Source organism: Medicago truncatula, chromosome 8 (assembly GCF_003473485.1).
Source record: "Medicago truncatula cultivar Jemalong A17 chromosome 8, MtrunA17r5.0-ANR, whole genome shotgun sequence".
In the NCBI taxonomy this organism is placed as follows: domain Eukaryota; kingdom Viridiplantae; phylum Streptophyta; class Magnoliopsida; order Fabales; family Fabaceae; genus Medicago; species Medicago truncatula.
This window is the reverse complement of record NC_053049.1, coordinates 48,832,046-48,851,731: the sequence shown is the minus strand read 5'-3', so window position 1 is coordinate 48,851,731 and position 19,686 is coordinate 48,832,046. Positions and strand designations below refer to the sequence as shown.

At 32.7% G+C, this 19,686-nt stretch overlaps 3 protein-coding genes across 4 annotated transcripts; 2 read left to right on the top strand and 1 right to left on the bottom strand.

Moving 5' to 3' along the window:
• Positions 1-622: 622 nt before the first annotated feature.
• On the bottom strand, positions 623-2,810 carry LOC11410140 (uncharacterized). The gene is made up of 4 exons (XM_003630944.4): positions 2,689-2,810; positions 1,950-2,213; positions 1,294-1,497; positions 623-1,209 (listed from the first exon to the last, which is right to left on the bottom strand). Exons 1-4 carry the CDS (start codon positions 2,689-2,691, stop codon positions 955-957), a joined length of 726 nt encoding a protein of 241 aa, XP_003630992.1. The 5' UTR covers positions 2,692-2,810; the 3' UTR covers positions 623-954.
• Positions 2,811-8,107: 5,297 nt separating this feature from the next.
• On the top strand, positions 8,108-10,774 carry LOC11409624 (binding partner of ACD11 1). Its single transcript, XM_003630942.4, has 6 exons — positions 8,108-8,334; positions 8,844-8,927; positions 9,294-9,397; positions 9,492-9,567; positions 9,677-9,760; positions 9,981-10,774. The coding sequence occupies exons 1-6, from the start codon at positions 8,329-8,331 to the stop codon at positions 10,560-10,562; spliced, it is 936 nt and encodes a 311-aa protein (XP_003630990.1). The 5' UTR covers positions 8,108-8,328; the 3' UTR covers positions 10,563-10,774.
• A 2,095-nt stretch (positions 10,775-12,869) lies between these two features.
• LOC11411165 (vacuolar fusion protein CCZ1 homolog B) lies at positions 12,870-19,504 on the top strand. Of its 2 annotated transcripts, XM_013591914.3 has the most exons (10): positions 12,870-13,210; positions 13,288-13,381; positions 13,787-13,970; positions 14,063-14,101; positions 14,210-14,319; positions 16,210-16,305; positions 16,420-16,878; positions 18,498-18,653; positions 18,886-19,115; positions 19,251-19,504. In XM_013591914.3, exons 1-10 carry the CDS (start codon positions 13,032-13,034, stop codon positions 19,279-19,281), a joined length of 1,578 nt encoding a protein of 525 aa, XP_013447368.1. In that variant the 5' UTR covers positions 12,870-13,031; the 3' UTR covers positions 19,282-19,504. The 2 variants fall into 2 exon arrangements, with proteins under 2 accessions (XP_013447368.1, XP_003630989.2); XM_003630941.4 differs by lacking the exon at positions 14,063-14,101 and having other exon boundaries at positions 12,872-13,210.
• The last annotated feature ends 182 nt before the right edge of the window (positions 19,505-19,686 follow it).

The following is a 19,686-nucleotide window of genomic DNA, read 5'->3' as shown; positions in this document are numbered from 1 at the left end:
AAATCTTTGTCATCCCATTCCAGCTGCAGCATTGAAAGCTTAGCGTAATTTTTATGAAGTTTTTTTAAATAAATTATTCTATTGATTAAAAATATAGAGATTTATTTGGCATGAACAATCAATCGACCATCTCGTAGTGTAACCAAGAGTATTACAAAAATTCTAAAATATTAATGGTACAAAATTGTAATAGGAACTTATACATAAGTGATAGTTTTAAAAAACAAATCTTGAATGAAAATAATTAGAAACAAAATATACTTCAAATGAAAACATAAACAATACATACCTCTTTCAAAAAAAAATACATAACTAGACCGTAAAAAAATCTATTATAATACATTTATTTAAAAACAAAATCCCATCACTTGTTGTTGTCGGAGACTGGGGATGTTGGTGCAATGTTCATTAGTTTAGTTCAGCTAAGCAAAAACATAGGCATGGGCAAAAAATAGAAATGGTATTTTTTATTTTTTTTGCTCATAGATAGGCTACTAAATAGAGAAAAACATAAATTATCACATGAAAAACCATTGACCATGAGAATTCAAACATTAAGAAATCAAGATGGGATGGCAGCATTAGAGTGCATGTACGTATGCACATGTTTTAGTGAGATGAATTCCAAACGATGGTTATGAAATTGAATGAAAAGAGTGTGTCAATAGGCAATACTATATTACTATTAGTATCAAAGTCTTAGGCTGTACAAGCTCAGCTAGTTACTAATTGTTCAAGATACCTTGTCTCATTATCCTAAAATGGAAGCAAAAAAATCAAAGGAAAAGAAATAAAGGAAACAGTAGAGTAGTATTTGTGATAACTTCTAATAGGATGTTTGGTAGCTCGTTGTGAGTAGGAAAATCATGGTGGATAGCAAGAAGCAGTCTGTCCTAGCTTCAAATTGCCGCACAGTGATGCTGTGAAAATTGAAGTGCATTTTCCAAACATATGCTAAGAAACGAAAACAAAGACAGGCCTCTCAGGAGTAGTTTTTCTTGGGCGCTTTCTGAAATTCACAACTTCAACCCGCCCACATGGCTCAGCTTCAGAAATAGATGACTCTGGTTCCGAATTAAGGTTATCACTCATAGTAAAGTCAATAGCTTCAGTTTTTGGAGTGATGATGCATCTACCACTTTGGTTGAAAGAGTCAACTAAACTCCTTTCTGTATGATGATTTGGACCTTGGCTTTGAGGCTCCCCTATCTAACAACAGCACATGATTTGAGTTACAAGTGATTTAATACAAAGCAGAAATTTCTTACCATTAAATACGAGCACGTTTGTTACCTTGCATATAATTGAGCACCAGCGACTATGCTCATCTTGTAAGTGTTTCCCACATTCTTCGCATGTACTACCTCCTGACTTAAATCTTGCTGATAAGTTGCTTTCTTTGGATTTTGATTCAGGGCATTGATCACCAGATTTAGACTTATAGATTGGAGGCCGAGGTTTGAGATGCACAATCCTATCTTTATTGGATATGTAAGTCTGCCAAATCATGGAATAATTGTACGATGAAAACTATGCAAAATTGAGTGTGAGTTTATGATCAATAAATAACAATTGGTATATACTTTAACAATAGTAATTGTTGGATTATACTAATAGTTAGCTTAAGTGTGAGAGCGCATACTTCCAACAATGTTCAATAACAAACAATGACAGTACAAAGGAAAAATAGACACAATCTATTTCATGGATAACAACATTAGAAAATTTATAATTCAACCCATATGGAAAATTTATTCAATGTAATTTCAATAGGTTCACCATTAATGGTAATGTCCATCGGATCATTAAAGTCTATCACCAATCAGATTAAAACAAATCAAAACAAGCACAATATACAAACAATGAAACAGATTCATCTCAATAAATCGAATTGATATAAATCATAAAGAAAATGAATCAATCACTTGTAATAATGCATTCAAAGTAACCTGAATATTTGAGCAGTCAAAGTGCTTCTGTAGCTCCGAATGGCGGAAAACATCCTGATAGGAATATCGGTAAATCTGAAACCTTCTATGAATGGAATGAGCTTCCTTACAGTGCCTACAGAATCTAACAGCACAATCTACACAGAAAGTATTCTTCTCATTAGATCGAAGATCACGATGATCATCACAATAGCCAGAGCTACTATTCATAAGAGCTCTAATCCAATCTCTATTCCTTTCCTTTGGTGATTGATCCTTCCCCACCTGCAAAATCCATCATTATTCAGTACCCACAAAATAAATTCAAGAACCCAACCAAAAACTTAATTCAGAATCAGAAATAATCTAAAAGCAAAAACACATTTCAACAGTCAATGATGAAAAAAATATAAACTTTGACAACAAAAACCTAAACCTAATCTCAGATATTCAAAATACAAATGAAAAATCACCCAAATCTTCACATGCAAATTTCAAATTTGATACATATACTCATCTAATCCTAACTGAAAACAACCAACATTTAAAACAAAAATAAAATATGAATCAAATGGTCACAATGAGTTCATATCAAACTAAACAGAATCATCAAGAATCAAACGAATCTAAAATGCAAAAGCTGTTATGAATGAACATTGAATTGAAAGCAAAATGAACGAAATTAGAATCAGAATAGGTTAAAAATCAAAACTTTATAAGAATCCATGGGAAAAACAGGAAATTGATGAATTGTTCTTACCATGTTTTTGGTTTGAGATTGGGTACACAAGCAAGTAGAAAATGCGGCGAAGTGAAGAAGAAACACACACAGAGAGAGAGAGAGAGAGAGAGAGAGAGAGAGAATGTGAAAAGGGATTGAAAAAGAAAAAGTGTATTTATGAGTTGTTATTTATGGTCATTGTGATTTTAATTTTCATTTATTTGACCAAAAGAAAGTTGTTTATTGAATTTAATTTGTATAAACATTGTACTTCCTCCATTTCAAAATGGATGTCCTTTTAGTCAACTGCACATAGATTAAGGAATGAAATAAAGTAGTCAAATGTCATAGCAACTTTACCAAATTATCATAATCAACTATTAGTTTATTTTTCATTAAAGAAAAAATAATATTTTGAAAGTAGTGTAACACAATATTAATTGAAGGGTATAATTGAAAAAAAAAAGTTATTATTGCATTGGAAAATGAAAGTGATATTCATTTTAAAACAATTTTTTTTACCTAAAACAACAATCATTTTAAAACGGAGGGAGTAGTAAAACTTTTTTTTTGTTGGCTACACGATTATGAGGGGAAAGAAGTTATGTTATCTAGATTTCAACTTAAAGATAAGGAAAATTTGAGACAATTGTTTAGTTTAATATAAAACTTTGATTTGATGACATTAGAGGTTTTATATCATTTTGAACAATTTATCTTTGATGTAATTTCATAACCACAAAACCCAATTGTTTAGTTCGGTATAAAGCTTCTTTATATTGAAAATATTTATAAAGATATTTGATGAACTAACTTATAAAATGACATTATAATGTAATGTGATTGAATATATTTATAAAAAAAGTTCTACAACTTAAGTGAACAGTTTTTATTTATTTTAAAATAACAAAGGAAAATGTTTCTGTGAGCAATTGACAAAGACATTTATTATTATATACAGAGGCGAAGATTTGAACCTCGAATACCTTATTTATTCACCTTAAAAATGTGAATTCTAACTTACTAAACTAATAAAAAAATGGAAAATAACAGCTCCGGAAACATAGTTTAGCTTGGGACATAGAATTTCAATATAATATTTTATCCAACATCAACAGAAGAACATGTAAAGAGTTTTGAAAAGTATCCGAGCTTAACCACAAAATTTGTAGATATTTATCATGACTTATCTATCAAAGAGACATTTTAACTTAATTTTATTGAATGTATGTATAAAAAAATAACTCAGAAAGTAAATATGAAGTTATCTTTTTTTTTATTATAAGTTCTAACTCAACTGATAAAAATGCCGAAATTATTAGGTCGGACGTCATGATTGGGATTCGAATCCCGATACATTCACTTTGTATGTGTGAGTTTACAATGGTTTCGTCATCTTTTCTATCTAAAAAAAAAGTGAAATAATAAGCAAAAGAGGAATGATATTTTAATAACCAATTTTAGACAACTTTGGATGACAACCTTTTTCCTCTATTCTTATTGAGCAATAGCAATAGAGAGAGAAAAAAGAATAAAGAGAATAAAAGTACAACGTGTGTATGAGAATGACAATTATCACCGAAATTATTAAAAATGGTTGTTCAAATATCATTGCTCTAATTAAAATAAAAAGTGCTTTCTTTGGGTGCAAGTGTAGGGAATAAAGTACCGTACAATAGGCGGGAAGGTAAATGATCTGATGCGGTTGGATTGGAATATGATCGAACGGTGTTGGTTGGTTAAGAGTGAATGTCCTGTAGGACCCGGTAAGAGAAAGTATTGAAAATCCCAAAAAATTCGCTAGCTGCCACCCACCAATTTCCCGCCAATTTAACCGAAATTCTCGGAATCTTTAATTCTTCATTTATACATTATTTTTATTTATTTTTTATATAGCAATGATATATGAACAACCATCGGTGACAACTTTCAAGACAACTTTTATTTTCTCTATTTATATTAGTAAAAAATAATAGAGAAAGAAAGAAAATAAAAATATGATGTAAGTATGAGAGAGAAAATTGTCAAAAAATTATTACAAATTAATTGTATAAATATCATTTCTCTTTTTCATATACTCATTATAAATAAATGAAATAAAAAATCAATTATGTGGTGGCCCAAAAGATACAAATAACTCACAAAAATCTTACTCAAAACCCCAAATTAGAAGTTGCGGTAGCTCATAGTGATAAAAGCGATCACGGGACGGGTGTTTTTTACATTTAAAGGCAAAACTGGATAAAAGCTACTTCAATTAATTTGGTTAGATATACTCCTAGTGTGCCATGGCTTCACTGGATTTAATAATGGAATTTCTTGACTTGGTGTCTGATAAATTTAAAAATAATGTTGAAACTGTTATGAGTAATTAACTTTAGTGGATGTTCATCATGAGTCTTTTACCTTCCTATAATTATTATAAGGAAAATGTTAACAAGTGCAGTGTTATTGGGGCACTTGTTAAGAAGTTTAAAAAGAAAATTTTATTTTGGGAATGATATATTCAACACATTAAAAGTTTAAAAAGTAATTTTATCTACATAAAACTTGTAAAGTATTTCTATATTTAAATCTTTAACTAGTGTCCTAAGGATATTAGTTAACAAGACCCTTATTATAAATGAATGGATGGTTAGTGGTCTTTAATTATTTTGATCATTCATTTGTTCATATTGTATCCTATAAATCGGACCTACATTCCCATGTAAATGACACACTTATGAAAAAACTAATACAAAAACTTTCATCGTCGTCATCTTCTTCTTTGATATTGTGCTTTTAGTTTATTTTATAACATAAACAATTTTATTTTTTTGGAAAATAAGATAAACAAATTTATTTTATACAGTAATTTTCTTTTGTTAACAACTAGTAGTACCTTTCTCCTTTTGTCTGAAAAAGAAAAAAAAATATACTAGTACCTTCTCCCCTAAAAAAAACTACTAGTACCTTCTCCTAAAAAAACAACTAGTGCACAATTTTTTAAATAAAATGCCGCACATCATTAAGGCAAATTGAATAACCCAATTAGCACAGCTCCTTTTATTTAAAGATGGTGTCCTTTGTTTGGTTCCAATGCTAACCACGTTCGTAAAAGTATGGTGTGGGTTTTGTATTCCCAATCTTATGATGGTGCTTTACAACAAGAACTTTCTATGACGAATGAGTGTTGCTCTTGGTACCATGCTTAAGGTTGATACTCTTACGTCGATCCATTCTCGTGGACGTTTTGCTAAAATATGTTGAGTTACATTTAAAGAAGATAATCATTCACAATAATTTATAGAATCTTGATGAGCTCATAAAATATTTTTGACATAATCGGAATCAACCAATTTTCTATAATTGTACACATATTTATTTTCAACCGATCATTTTACTTAAGGTTGGGAATAGATCAGGCCGGCCTACAGGGGCCTACGGCTGGCCTGTTTTGACTTGGCCTGGACTGTTTAGTAGATAGGCCTAGGCTTAGGCTTTTTAGAAAGCTTGTTTAGTTAAATAGGTCAAGCTTAGACTTCAAAAAAAGATTATTAAGCCTAATAGGCTGGCCTATTAATACTTATTTATTAAAAAATATTTTTTTTTATATTAAAATAATTGCATATATTAAAAATATAAACATCTTTTTCTCTATTTATTAGTCCCTTAATAGGCTTTTTTGTTATAGGCTTTTATGTAGGCTTTAATCTAGTTGAAATTTACTTGTAGTGAAATAGGCTTTTAAGTAGGCTTTAAGACATGTTTAACCTAATTAGTAGGCCAAATGAACTATTTGATGACTTTAATGTGAAGTAGGCATGTAAGTAGGCTTTCAGGGCAGTCCAGACTTTTAAATAGGTCAGACCAGGCCTAGAAAACGGCTTATGATAGGCCATAGGTCAGACTCAGGCTTGTGATTTATTTCGTAGGCGAGGCTCAGGCCTATCAAAGTCTGGTCTGACCTGGCCTATTCCCATCCCTAATTTTACTAGATGTTGCACTTATGATCTTAAAGCCCTCATAGATTGTTTATATTGTAACGTGCATTATAAATATGTTTGATATCGGTTGCATTTCGAGCATTTATATTTTGCAAAGTGGTCATGATATTTATTGCAGTGTCCTTTGAAGTTGTTAACTCACACATAAGCCTATTCTCTTACAATCTCTTGCGTTTATCATATCTATGACCCTAAAAGACTTGAGTCGTTTCGTGATTATATATGTTCTTTTGTCCCAAACTCTATGGTTTCATAAAACAACAATCAACAAATAATCTCTCATTATGTATGGACAATCACATTTCACTAGTACTATATTTTACACTTTATAAACTTCTTGTATTCGGTATAAGAATCTTCTCTTTCACGTCTCAACATAACAAACTCTTTTCTGCCATTTCCCCCCATTATCTGATTTTCAAATAATAAAAGTGAATTCTAGGTTTTTTGCTTCATCTCGAACTCATGCCAACAACTCGTCTTGTGACGTAAACTTTCTACCGGTGCTTAATTATATTCGATAATCAGTAGGAGGATTCTCAACTTGAGGTGCAACGTCAAATTTGACATTGTCAAAAGGACTCTAAACTGAAAGCGCAACCCCGACTTTGGCATTATGGAAAGGACGAGGAGTGTCAGCAACACTCTCTTTTCAACACTCTCCATCTTTCTTATTGGTTGAAATCGATGTGGTTCCTACACTTTGGAAATGGGACCTACATTGATTTCACACAATAAAAGAGTGAGTGTTAGAGAGAGTGTCTCCGGCACTGCTCTTGGGAGGATTCTCAATTGAAGGTGTAGCCTCAACTTTGACATTGTTGTAAAGATTCTCAACTAGAGGTGGAACCTTGAGTTTGACATTTTTTAGATCATCCACAACTTGAGGTGCAATGTCTGGGTTAACATCAACACGGGAAGCCATAATTGGGGCTGTAAGGTGAGGCGTCACATCAGAGGGGAGATCGATAAGGATGTCCAAGTTATATAATACGAACTTGATTTTTCAAATGAGTAAGATTTTAAATTCACATTATCTCTGCATTAAGACAAAAATAGTGTGTATGAAGTCTATCGATGCTTGCAATGTAAGATGAAATTGCATTTTCTTCAAAATGAGGGTGTTTATTTGGAGGGGTTTAGGGTGAAAGGTGGTGATGCGATGTCTGATTATGAGAACATATATACAAACATATATTGGATTATATAATTTGGACGTAGATAAACACGCTTTGAATTATATAATCTAAACTATTTTTTTTAATGGTAAATTGCCAAACAAAAGGTCGAAAAAGAGAGATGTATAGCTCGAAGTCTATAACAATCTAAAAAAGTCAAATACATGCACTTCCGATTATAAAATAAGTGTATTCAAGGGCGTCACAAGGATACCGTGGGAGAAAAGAAATTCTCAAAAATGAAAAATGAATTTCTACCAAAAACAAATATGAAGTGGGACAAAGAAGGACCGGTTGAGTTAGTTTGGATGCACTAACGCAAATCTGAAAGCGCGAACTCTGCGTTATTCTACTCACGAGAAGAATCATATTCCATTTTTCAAATTACCAGAATACCCTTCCCTGTTTTTGTATTCATTCATTAACATACATTTTTCTTCATCCTCTTTCATCAACCAACTATCCCATTATCTCTCCATTGCTTGTTGCTACTATTTCGTATCTGACAAAACTTCATGTCGGTATGTTTTTTTTGTTTTTCCAATTAACGTTCTCACTTACTCATGTTTGTTTGTTCATTGTTGCGTGTGATTTTTACGTGTTCCTAAATATGGATCTAGTTATTATTATTGCATTCTATATATGTCGTGATTTTCTTGTTTTTTACGAAGCTTGTTGAGAAATTCTTCAAATACATACACTCAATATGTTTTTACATGTCATTCATTTTGTGTAGACCATTCAATCTACCTTAGACACGATTAATGAAAATCTATGATTTGTAATAAATAAATTAATATAAATACGGTGATCCCTAATAAGGTTGATGGGAGGGTGAAATTTGTGCATGCAAATACATCAATGGTTCTATCAATTCACAAATTGATGAAATTGTAGTGCATCATAGTGCACATTAGATTACTTGATTCCATCATTACTACCTTGATTAAAATATGAACTTCTATTCATCATCTCTTAAAAAATGACAAAAAATAAATAACTTATTTTAGCATTTTATTATTATATGCAGGTTCCAGTGGACCATAAAGATCAAGGGGTTGGAGCTGTTCCCCAATCTACAAGTACACCAAATTGGACAATTCATGTCTCAGATGTGAGAAATAAATTGTTACATAATAGTATTGATTATTTTTTATTGTAAAGTATATGAATCCGGAACTAATATCATGTTTTCACTCTAGATACCTGGACACTACAATATAAATATGCATGCCTTTTGCTACAATATAATCAGAAAACTAGTAATTAAATAAGTATACATTTAATAATATTTTATTATAGATTATAATAAATCCATAAATGCATGGATATATGTATGATTCATATTGGGTCAAAGCCAACTAACTTGAGTTTCATTTGACAAATTGTGTTTGCTGATTTTGACTGCAATTTTGTCTACTTTTGGTTAATCTAATTATTCAGAAGAAATCCTAAGTTGATTCATTTTTACTTCTGGCAGATAAAAACGGTTAAGGTAAGCAATGTATCAATGACTGCGACCGAGAAGGATATCAAAGAGTTTTTCTCATTCTCTGGTGACATTCAATATGTTGAGATGCAAAAGTTAGACTCATCCATTTTAATGATTGTCATTGTTTAAAGTATTTGTCAAATTTTCACCACTCACCCCAATTCACTTACATGGAATTTTTTGCAGGGAAACTGAGAGCACTAAGACTGCATATGTTACCTTTAAGAATTCACAGGGAGCAGACACAGCGGTGCTCTTGACGGTATGGTTTTGTATTTAGAATCTCACAAGACATTTTCAAACACCATCGATAAATGTAGCATATAAAAAAAAGATAAAATCATATACTCATGCTTCTCTTTATAGTACAGGGTTCCAACATAGCTAATTCTCCCGTCACCATCACGCCATTTGAAAATTATCAGCTGCCCCCTGAAGCTCAACCATTTAGTCCTGTAAGCACCTAAGTTAGTTTTTATTTGTTCATTGTGCCTATAATACCAGTATCGAATTATCTTAGCAGTAAAAGACTCATTTATTTAGCAGATTTTGAAACATTGCTTCACAATTGCAGATAAATTTCTAAGATGTATCATTTATTTTTTATGTTAGAAACACACACTTGCAATGTTTCTTTCGTATCTAATATTTCTAACCCCATAATGCTGATCTCAGAACCAAAAGCAGACTCCTGCTGCTGTTAAGAAGGCTGAAGATGCTGTGAGCACCATGCTTGCCAAAGGTTTTGTTTTAGGAAAAGGTGCAATTAATAGAGCCAAATCCTTTGACGAACGCCATCACTTGATTTCAAATGCTTCTGCCACAGTTGCTTCCATCGACCGTAAAATCGGTTTGACTGATAAACTAAGTATTGGAACTGCTATAGTAAATGAAAAAGTGAGAGAGATGGATGAAAAATTTCAGGTTTCTGAAAAAACAAAGTCTGTTTATGCGGTTGCTGAGCAAAAGGCAAGTGATGCTGGATCTGCAATCATGAGCAATCCTTATGTATCAACCGGAGCTTCGTGGGTGTCGAGTGCAATTACTGTTGTTGCAAAAGCAGCTGAAGATGTAACCACAATGACCATGGAGAAGGTTGAAATGGCCGAGGTTGATAAGAAAGAGATCATTTACAGTGAAAGGAAGGATGTAGTTGATGAATTGTCACATATACACTCTGAGAAACCTTCAGTTGGAAATACTTCTCCAAAAGATCCTGTTAAATCAAGTGATGATAGTAGGTTTGGGATTATATGAGACTTGAGTTCATTCTCAAATCTCAATCCTTAACATTATGAGTACAGTTGCATTGATTTAGTTTTGCTTAGTTATATAGTCAGTCTTCATTCAAATCTCAATTTTTTGTGTGAGGACGATTCTTGTTTATTGTTATAGTGATGTAATGTAAAAGTTGTCTAACAGTTATGAAACATGGATGAACATTTATGAAGATGTATTATTACTTATAAGCTAATATGTATACTATAATTTTGTTTGCTCTTTCTTGACATACTTCTTTAACTCAAGTGTTTGGACTTTGAAGTAATGTGAGCAGAGGCAGCTATTCCAGCAATTTGGGCGTTTCTTTAGGCTTCTTAAAGCTGGTTTAGACAAGAGTAATCTCCATTTTTTTTTGGATGTAAACCAGGTACCCTCCGCGCGCAAGGCTGGATTCGAACCCAAGACCTTGGTTAAACTAGAAGAGACCTGTTCCATCCCATCTAAACGCTCTTGGATAGAGTAATTTCCATTTAAACACATAAAGCAAATAATGAATTTTAAACAAAGCCAAATAAGCAATTGAAGATACAATTTTCAGAGATATCTATCTGCATCATAAAGCCTGGTTTGAAAATAAAAGATTGTGATAAAACCAACATTTTGTAACACAAATGTCGTTATTTTGACTTTAGACCCGTTGTTTTACCACCATACCAAACCTTTGGAGTTGAAAATGCTTTTTTTTACTTTTTTTTTTGTCAAGTAGTCAATAAAAAAGCGGGAATCCGTGATTCTAATTCCGACCCTCGTACGAGTTGTAGTTGCACTTACGGGAATCTTACACTTATTTATTCCAGAGTTTGATAATCACGCACTTACATTATAAAATAAATGTGTAAATACAACTGAAATATTAAAAAGTTAAAATGATAATATTTCATAAATTAATCATAAACATGAAAATTATTCTAAAATATAAGTAGTGTAAGTTATTTTTTGAAGAAAAGTAGTGTAAGTTATTGAAAAATTCATAAATCATACGATCAAATAAAAATAATATTATACTATGATAATAATGTATAATATAATAAAAATAAATAATTTTATTCAAAAAATAAAAATTTGTATAAATATAAATATTATTATCAGATAATAAGGTGATTAAATAAAAAAAATCCGGATATAAATTATTAGCTTCATGTAATAATGACATGATTTATGTGTTTTGTTTCCATCATTATAACCTAGTGGTTATTTCCGTCAGCTTTTTTACAAATACGGTCATTTCCGTCGTAATAATGAGGTTAAAATTAGAGTTTACACCTTGTTTAATCTTGGTTGTATTTTAAAATGATAAAATTACTCTTTCATAAAATTAATTTAGAAAAAGCATCTTCATTTTTTTTTGGTTACACCCTAAAATCTCTCTTCAGTTTAACTAGGTCATGTAAACTTAGTTTCAGGAGGTCATGTAAACTGAGTTTAAGTGTACATACTTAAACTAAGTTTAAATAGGTCATGTAAACCGAGTTTAAGTGTACATTTAAAAGTTCAACCTTGTTCAATGATTCTATGTAATCTCAGTTTAAGTATGTACATGTAAACTTATTTTAAGTAGGTCATGTAAACTAAGTTTAAGTGTACATATTTAAACTCAGTTTAAGTAGATCATGTAAACTTAGTTTAAGTAGCTCATGTAAACCCAGTTTAAGTAGGTCATATAAACTAAGTTTAAGTGTACATCTAAAAGTTCAATCTTGTTCAATGATTATACGTAATATCAATTTAAGTATCTACATGTAAACTTAGTTTAAGTAGGTCATGTAAACTAAGTTTAAGTGTACATACTTAAACTCAGTTTAAGTAGGTTATGTAAACTAAGTTTAAGTAGATTATGTAAACTAAATTTACCTGAACCTACTTAAACTGAATTTAAGTTAACCTCAACAATAAAGTGCAATTGAACAAGAAAAAGAAAATTGAAACCAGCTTTATTGAAAAAGAAGAAAAAATTCACTTATTTATATGCAATCGGGTATGAATGAAAGATGTTTTGATTCGCTCTTTAATCTTCCATAGAGATTAATTGAACATCAGGATTGTTTGGTCGTTGGTGGGTGAAAGAGAGTGAAATTTTAGAGTGATAATGAATGAAATCAAGATTTTAAGAAAATTTATATAAAAGGACAATTTTAATATTATCAAAAAAATTTTAAAAAAACTGGGTGTAACAAAAAATATATAGGGTGTAAATAGAAAATATATTACTAATAATACTAAATAAAAATAAAGGGTGGAAATTAAAAAAGGGAGAATAAAATAGGGATATTGAATGTTATACATGGGCTTGGTTCGAACCCACACCTCAATTCTCCAGAGTTTAATTTTGTGAGCTCTATCGTTGAGGAAAACATGATTGTGTAGTAGATCATCAAATTACAGTGACATGTGTAGAAGAAGAAGAAGGGAAGAATTAGGGTTTGTTGAAATCAATTGAAATCGAAAATGGGTTTATCTTCAAATTCATCAAACGAATCGATACAATTATGCATATTCGATTTACGAAGAGGCCAACACGAAGGTCAAGAACTCGATAAGATCTTGTTCTTCTTCCCTTCTGGTTTACCTTTCTCCAAACAACTTGCGGTTATCGGTCTCAGTGAAGGACTCATCACTTTCACTAGGTAACTAACCTGATCAATCAGAATCACCCTTCTTTTCTATATACAATTCACTCATTCATTCTTCTTTTCAATTGCAGAATTTTCTCTCCTCAAGCTGCTTGTGACTCCATTGAAGCTGAAAGACATTCTCATGTTTTTCATGAACCCGAACCCGATATTTGGATGGTCTTGGTCAGTTACTTAACTCCATTTATTGCTTATTCTTAATCATGTTTCATAAATTTATCACATTTTATTTCTTCACACAGATATATTACTACAGAAAATGAGTCATGCACTGTCGGTGTAAACCATTTATTTTACATCCATTTCCAATCAAAATCTACCATTTTGCGGTTATTTTTTAATTGCGGTTGTAAAGTGGGCTTACATGGTAATACCATGATTTCTCATAAAATGCCGGTGGAAAATTATTTTATATCATAGTGCATCTCCGTTAAACTCGTCAGTTTATAATCTGGTCGAATTCATATTTATTTTTAGACTTGAATTATTGAGTTTAGATTTTATCGCGATGTTGCTTCACTTTTTAGTGATTCGATGTTAGTATATATGAAGTTGTTGACTGCCTTGTAGGTGGTGGAGAAAAGTAATGATTCAGAACCTATATGGAGAGATGATGCATTGAGAAAAGTTCTCAAGGAAATTCACTCCCTTTTTGTAATGTTTCATGGACCTGTAAGAGCTATGCTTGAGAAAGAACCTGGTGGAGGACTAGTGAGACGCCATTTGTATTCCTTTATCATGGATTATTTAAGGGGTAAGTAACATGCCTTTGAAAATTGATATATCATAATTATTTTTTACTCGAGTTATGATTCAATATATTTCATTGTAAGTCATAATTGTCAGCGTGTGTAAAGCGGTCTCCGTGGGATGATTGTTGCTGTGGTAATGGTTAAGTTGCTGTATCAAATGGTTTCCTTTGGATATGTGCTACCTGACTTATGCTGAAGGAGCTGTCTCATACCTTTCTCACGAGTTTTCTCTTTGGGTCAGATTTTCTTGTTGGGAAGAAGTTCCTTCTACCTTCGTTCCGTGACTGCTTAAAGGAACGTGGAACTGTGCAGATGCTGACAATAACTCGCGAGGCTGCAATTGAAGTCCAGGTTAGATATTATTTATGTTGTGATAAGAAAAACTTCAAGAATCATATACATTAGGACAATAGCGCTTAGAATATTTTTGCTGCTGTTTAATTTTTAATATTATTTCATGCTCTATTCTTATTTTGTGTGTACTGGTGTGGATGGTAACATCATCTGTTGTATCTTTAGGAGTCCTGTTTACATTTCTTTGCTGGAAGAGAGAGAAGATAGTTACTGATTCTTAGGGATTTTTGGTTATCAAATAGGCATAAGAGGTGTGAGGTGGGGTATCTAGTGGAGAATCATTAGTTAGTTATTGCCTTATCGGTAGAGCGCAATAGCTCTCTGTAGGAGCCATACTCTGGCAGAAGGAAATACATTCCTCTGTAAATCCTCATTTTCATCATAAATAATATATTCAGTAATTTTCTCTTTGGTTATCAATTTACTGTGTGATTGTTCATCTTAAGTCTGGTTCCTCACAGAGATCCAATCATATGATGTATAAATATTGACATTCTTAAACCATTTTTAATTTATCTATTTATTTGTAAACTATGAATTTCATCAATCCAATGGTTAATTGAAACTTTCAAGTCTACAATTTTTATACAATTTAGAAAACTAGTTGATGTTTGATGTTTCGTTTCACCGCTTTTTTCTAAAATCTGGTATGCACGATCATCTACCTAATATCCATATAATTCAATGGCTGAAGGATTTGGATTCATATTCAATTTATTAAATGCAGCAAGTGCCTGCCTTGGATATACACTTGAACTTGGTGTATGTGGATCCCCTCATTATAAAATACTACTAACTAAAATTGATGAAGCAAAGCTTCCTCATCCCTTTGTACATTCTTGTAGGAAATATCCTTACAGAGACTAACAACTTGTTTTATTGAGGGTTCTTTTGAGGCGACTGCCCTTCTGTTCCTATAGAACACCACAGTGTCTTTCATGTTTGAGTGCTTCGAAGCATTTGCTGATTTGGAAACAAACACCCACTAATCTTCTAATCTTAACCCAAATGAGCTGTTAAGCTAATGAAACGTCCTTTAAAATATAAGTGTTGTATTCAAAATGAATGAACCAAATAATCAGCTTAGCTGCTCCTGTTATATACAATGTCTACTGTCACATCTTCGGTGGTAGTGGTGTAGTTTGTTTGTGCTAGAGATTTTGGTCTTTTTCATATAAAAATATTGATGAGGACTACATACAGTAGTAGGCTCAAACAATCAAACAGGTGAATAATATTGAATTGTATTTATGAAACAATCACTATATCACTGGATTACAAAAGGAAAATATCTGATAGTGTAGTCTATCAGTCCAAGCCCATTGCTCCCTTCACAAAAAATGGTTTTCTGTCATCCTTTCCTCTCCCCTTAACTGAATTCTCGATACCACCTCACCACTCTCATTATTCTTTATATAACTAACTCATGCACTCATGGTCAACGTCACTGCTCTCCCTCCTTTGTATTGCCAGCTCAGCTCCCTGCTGTCCTTCAAAATGTTTCTTATAAAAGAAATTCTAAACCTTGGGCTATTTCCAGTATGGGTCACTAATGGGTCCACTATTCTCTCTTGGTCCCTAACTTATTTCAGATATTCATAAATTCACTTTATTGTGCAAATTTATCTAGGCGAAGTTGTCCAGTGAGTCACTTCACTACACAAGTTTGGATATTTAGCTGACAAGGGTAAGCTGTAATTACTCATCATCAATGACTAATTGATTATGATGAAATGTGCTTAATGCTTATAGTTTACATTTGTTACACCTATTATTTTAGTGTATACCTTTTCAATTGTTCCTATCTAAAGATGTATATTATTTCTCATCCCACACTGTTCTGGCTTGTTAATGAAATTTCATTTTATCGATTTCTTGTTTTGGCAGTCGCTTGTCAGGGTGCTCGAATCTTCTGCTGCAAACACTCCCTGCTACTCTTTGATTTTATTTCAAGACCTGTTGGTGTCTACAACACTATCTCCAGTATGGTTTAACTTTCAAATACAATTTTGGTTTTTTCTTCTTTTTTTTCTTGATAAAGTTGTATGCCCATTCATTAAGTCACATATTAACCTTGACTTTCAATTCTTTTGTCAGGATGACACCATAAACTTATTCACATATGCTGTGCTAAGGTTGACTCCGCGTGCTCTATCTTCTGGAACAAGTTCCTGGTCCTACTTACGTAAAGGAAACATTGCTTCTAATGTTGTCACCGAGACTAATGTGGCCCCTCCAAGCTCTATGCCTGAAAGTTTTTATGGATCATCTGATATTTCCCCCGGGGAGGATAACAACTATCATGTTGTCAGGCCCTTGCAGAGTGACAAATGGTCCAAGGGAAAAGATGGCTATCTTGTCACTGATTTATGGGGTGCAGAGGTTGGTACGTGGGTGTTTGCTACTCCAACAGTATTGCTTCAACAGACAGGGGAGAGAATGTATCTTTGTGCTTATCAGCACAGGAGCCTTACTTTGATGCTTCTTATCCCCATATCCTCAATACCTAATGGGGAGCAAGGTGTCTCGGCTGTGAAGCAACAAGTTCTTGAAAATGTTAGTTTCTATTATACTGAATATTTTTCTTCCTAATGAATTCTTATAAGTTTGTACACACATAATATGACAACAACCAAGCCTTTTCCCACTAAGTGGGGTCTGCTACAGGGATCAAATTACGCCATAGTGTTCTATCATGCACCATATTTCGGTCTAACTCATTAATTTCCAAATCTTTTGCCACTAAGTTTGTACACATAATATGAACCGAGACAGATTGAAACAAAACATCGGGTGTTCTCCATCGAGTTAAATTTTGTTTGGATCCTCTCCTTAGGCTATGCCTTAGTCAACCTCAGAAGGTAGCTCATGGGGTGAGAATTTCTCAAGCCTCATGAGGACTACTTTAACTATATCTCTAGTCAATATGGGATCTCAGCACATCCCTTATGCTCAGAACTGCACATCTAAAGCATGGCCAAATGTAGGTGGGCCAATTAAAACACTCACACATAGAATTAGACATTTTGAGCATGGACAATACCGGTGTTCCGACAGTTCATCTAAGATAGACTCTAGTACCATCTTAGAGTTTATGCCATGCTAAACTTAATCTCGAAAGCTAGCTTAGACGGTGGGGATTGCCCAAGGCTTATACATTACAAGGACTAATTTGGCCATATCCATAGCGGATTTGGGATCTCAACTAACTGCTTGCATGATAGTTGATACGAAGAACTTATAGGATCCCTATTTTGTATGGTGTTATGCTTAAACATATTCTTGGGGACTAGTCATTGCCCCTTCTGTTTTGTTCCTTTTCATGGAAAATAATTCACAAATACAGGGGAGTGAACACCTTTACTTTCTCGTTTCCGTTTCCTTTGCGACATCCATTGAAACGGACCATTGCCTGAAGTTTTTCTGTTTGTTTATCGTGGGTTATTATATTGAATTCTGTTTTAGTTTCATAAAGATTTGTTTGAATTCGAATAGTGACAGCAACACAAGTTTTTTTTTTTTGCAGGTGTGAAGTGCACATTAATTTTTTTTTCTTCCCGTTTTGCTTGGGTATTGCTTTTTGTGCATGATTATGATATCTGAGCATACAAGAAAACGTGTATTTGGAAACCTTGTTAATAAAATTGATGGAACTTCGTGCCTTTTTGCATTATTGTTCTCTAATAAATTATGTGTCACGTTGAAGCTGTGGACAGCGGATTACCCAGAAACAGGATAACTGTATAAATGGTTGTATTTTCAACCATTTGTTGATATTAATGTTAACTATACAAGTAATATTGTACTTTAAAAATGGTAATATTGTACTTTAAAAGTGAAATAAACTACATGCTATGATTTGTTTATATTATCATAAATTGAACTCCACATATTTGGTGATCTGCTTGAATAATGCAAACACATCTACCATCATGCCATGTCTGTTCATTAGGCAGTGTACTAACATTGCAGAATACTCCTCAATGTGTACGATTTTTAATTTTAATGTACTTGTTTATCTTTATGCAGCTAAATGTTCTTTAGTTACAAGGACGCTAATTTTTTCTGTTTGTTGATCTGGTAATCTTGTTGAATAACTGCACAATGGTTCTCGTGTTGAGAAGGATATCATTTTCTCTAAACATCTACTTTTGTTTGCTGAATGAATACATCAGGCATCGCTTAAGATATTGAAAATTGAAGAGAAACTATCCAAAGGATGGGGTGGTGAGAACGCATATCATGTCGGCGGGTACCGCTATTTATTAGTGGATGGTGATAGAAATGTATCCAGAGCTTCTCCAGCAACAAAAGTTACAACTTTAACTAAGGTAGAGTGTTGGCATTGCACTGTATTCTGATATCCATCTTCCTTTAATTTTTTTAAATTAACACGTGATAGGCATGTTATAAATTGAAATAATTGCTATTAAAATTTCGACTTTACAATAGAGATCAAAGCTTCTAATGAAACTGCTCGGTGGTTGGCAGTGGCACTGTAAACCAAGTAGCTTACTTGATAGCTGAAAACAGTTTAAACTTTGATTTTTATACCCGGTGCAGGAATCCTTACTTGCTATGAATAAGCTTAGGCAGGAGGTTGAGTTGGAGAAGAATCGTGCAAAACTAGACGAGCATAGTTGTGAGAAAGATCTAGAGGTTTGCATAAGAGCAAAGAATAATGCCTGGGTTATTTCTCGAGTTACAAGAGGGAAGGAACTTTACATGGTTCTAGAGAAAGCCAATGAAACCCTTCTATATGCCTCAGATGCTGTTGAGAAGTTTAGTAACAGGTATTATATTGGTTTCCGATCATTAATGCGTTTGATAATGTAGTTCCTATGCGGAAATTGTTGTCCTACTTAAAATGAGACCAACACGATTAAAAGGAAACGCCAGTTTAATTTTTATTTGTTTGAATATTGCAGGTATTGTGATGGAACTTTTTCACTGGATTAAGGAAACCACAATATGTGCAACAGAGGAATAGGAAGCTTAGGGGTTGTTTACTTTCAACAAAAATGGAAAATAAGTCACAGAATATGTTTGTTTTAAATTTAGAAAATGTTCTCTAGAAATATTTCATAAAAAACGGAAATATAATACCTGTTACTAAAAGAACGTGAGTCCCTCCCTCACTTTATTTGTGATTATTTTATCTCCTTTTTCTTTCTAAAAAAAACTCTTCTACTTCCTCACACCCAAGACCTTCTTTTTAGGCTAGTAAGAGCACCAAAATCGTTCACCTTTACCCAAATTAATTCCATATTTGTCATCTTCTTATTCTCCTTTACGGTTTTATCCAAGTAAACTTATGAAAGGAGTTAGCTTGAAAAATGAATAATTTTTAGACTATCTTTTTTG

Bases quoted from the DNA above. Each gene is read 5' to 3' on its own strand.
- LOC11410140 (XM_003630944.4), bottom strand. The intron at 1,498-1,949 runs GTTACTTTGAAT...ATGATTTGGCAG, and splicing joins TTGACTGCTCAAATATTCAG to ACTTACATATCCAATAAAGA. The intron at 1,210-1,293 runs GTAACAAACGTG...TGCTGTTGTTAG, and splicing joins GGTGCTCAATTATATGCAAG to ATAGGGGAGCCTCAAAGCCA.
- LOC11411165 (XM_013591914.3), top strand. From the start codon at position 13,032: ATGGGTTTATCTTCAAATTCATCAAACGAATCGATACAATTATGCATA. The intron at 13,211-13,287 runs GTAACTAACCTG...TTTCAATTGCAG, and splicing joins GGACTCATCACTTTCACTAG to AATTTTCTCTCCTCAAGCTG. The intron at 18,654-18,885 runs GTAGAGTGTTGG...TACCCGGTGCAG, and splicing joins AAGTTACAACTTTAACTAAG to GAATCCTTACTTGCTATGAA.
- LOC11409624 (XM_003630942.4), top strand. The intron at 9,398-9,491 runs GTTAGACTCATC...AATTTTTTGCAG, and splicing joins CAATATGTTGAGATGCAAAA to GGAAACTGAGAGCACTAAGA. The intron at 9,568-9,676 runs GTATGGTTTTGT...TTTATAGTACAG, and splicing joins ACACAGCGGTGCTCTTGACG to GGTTCCAACATAGCTAATTC.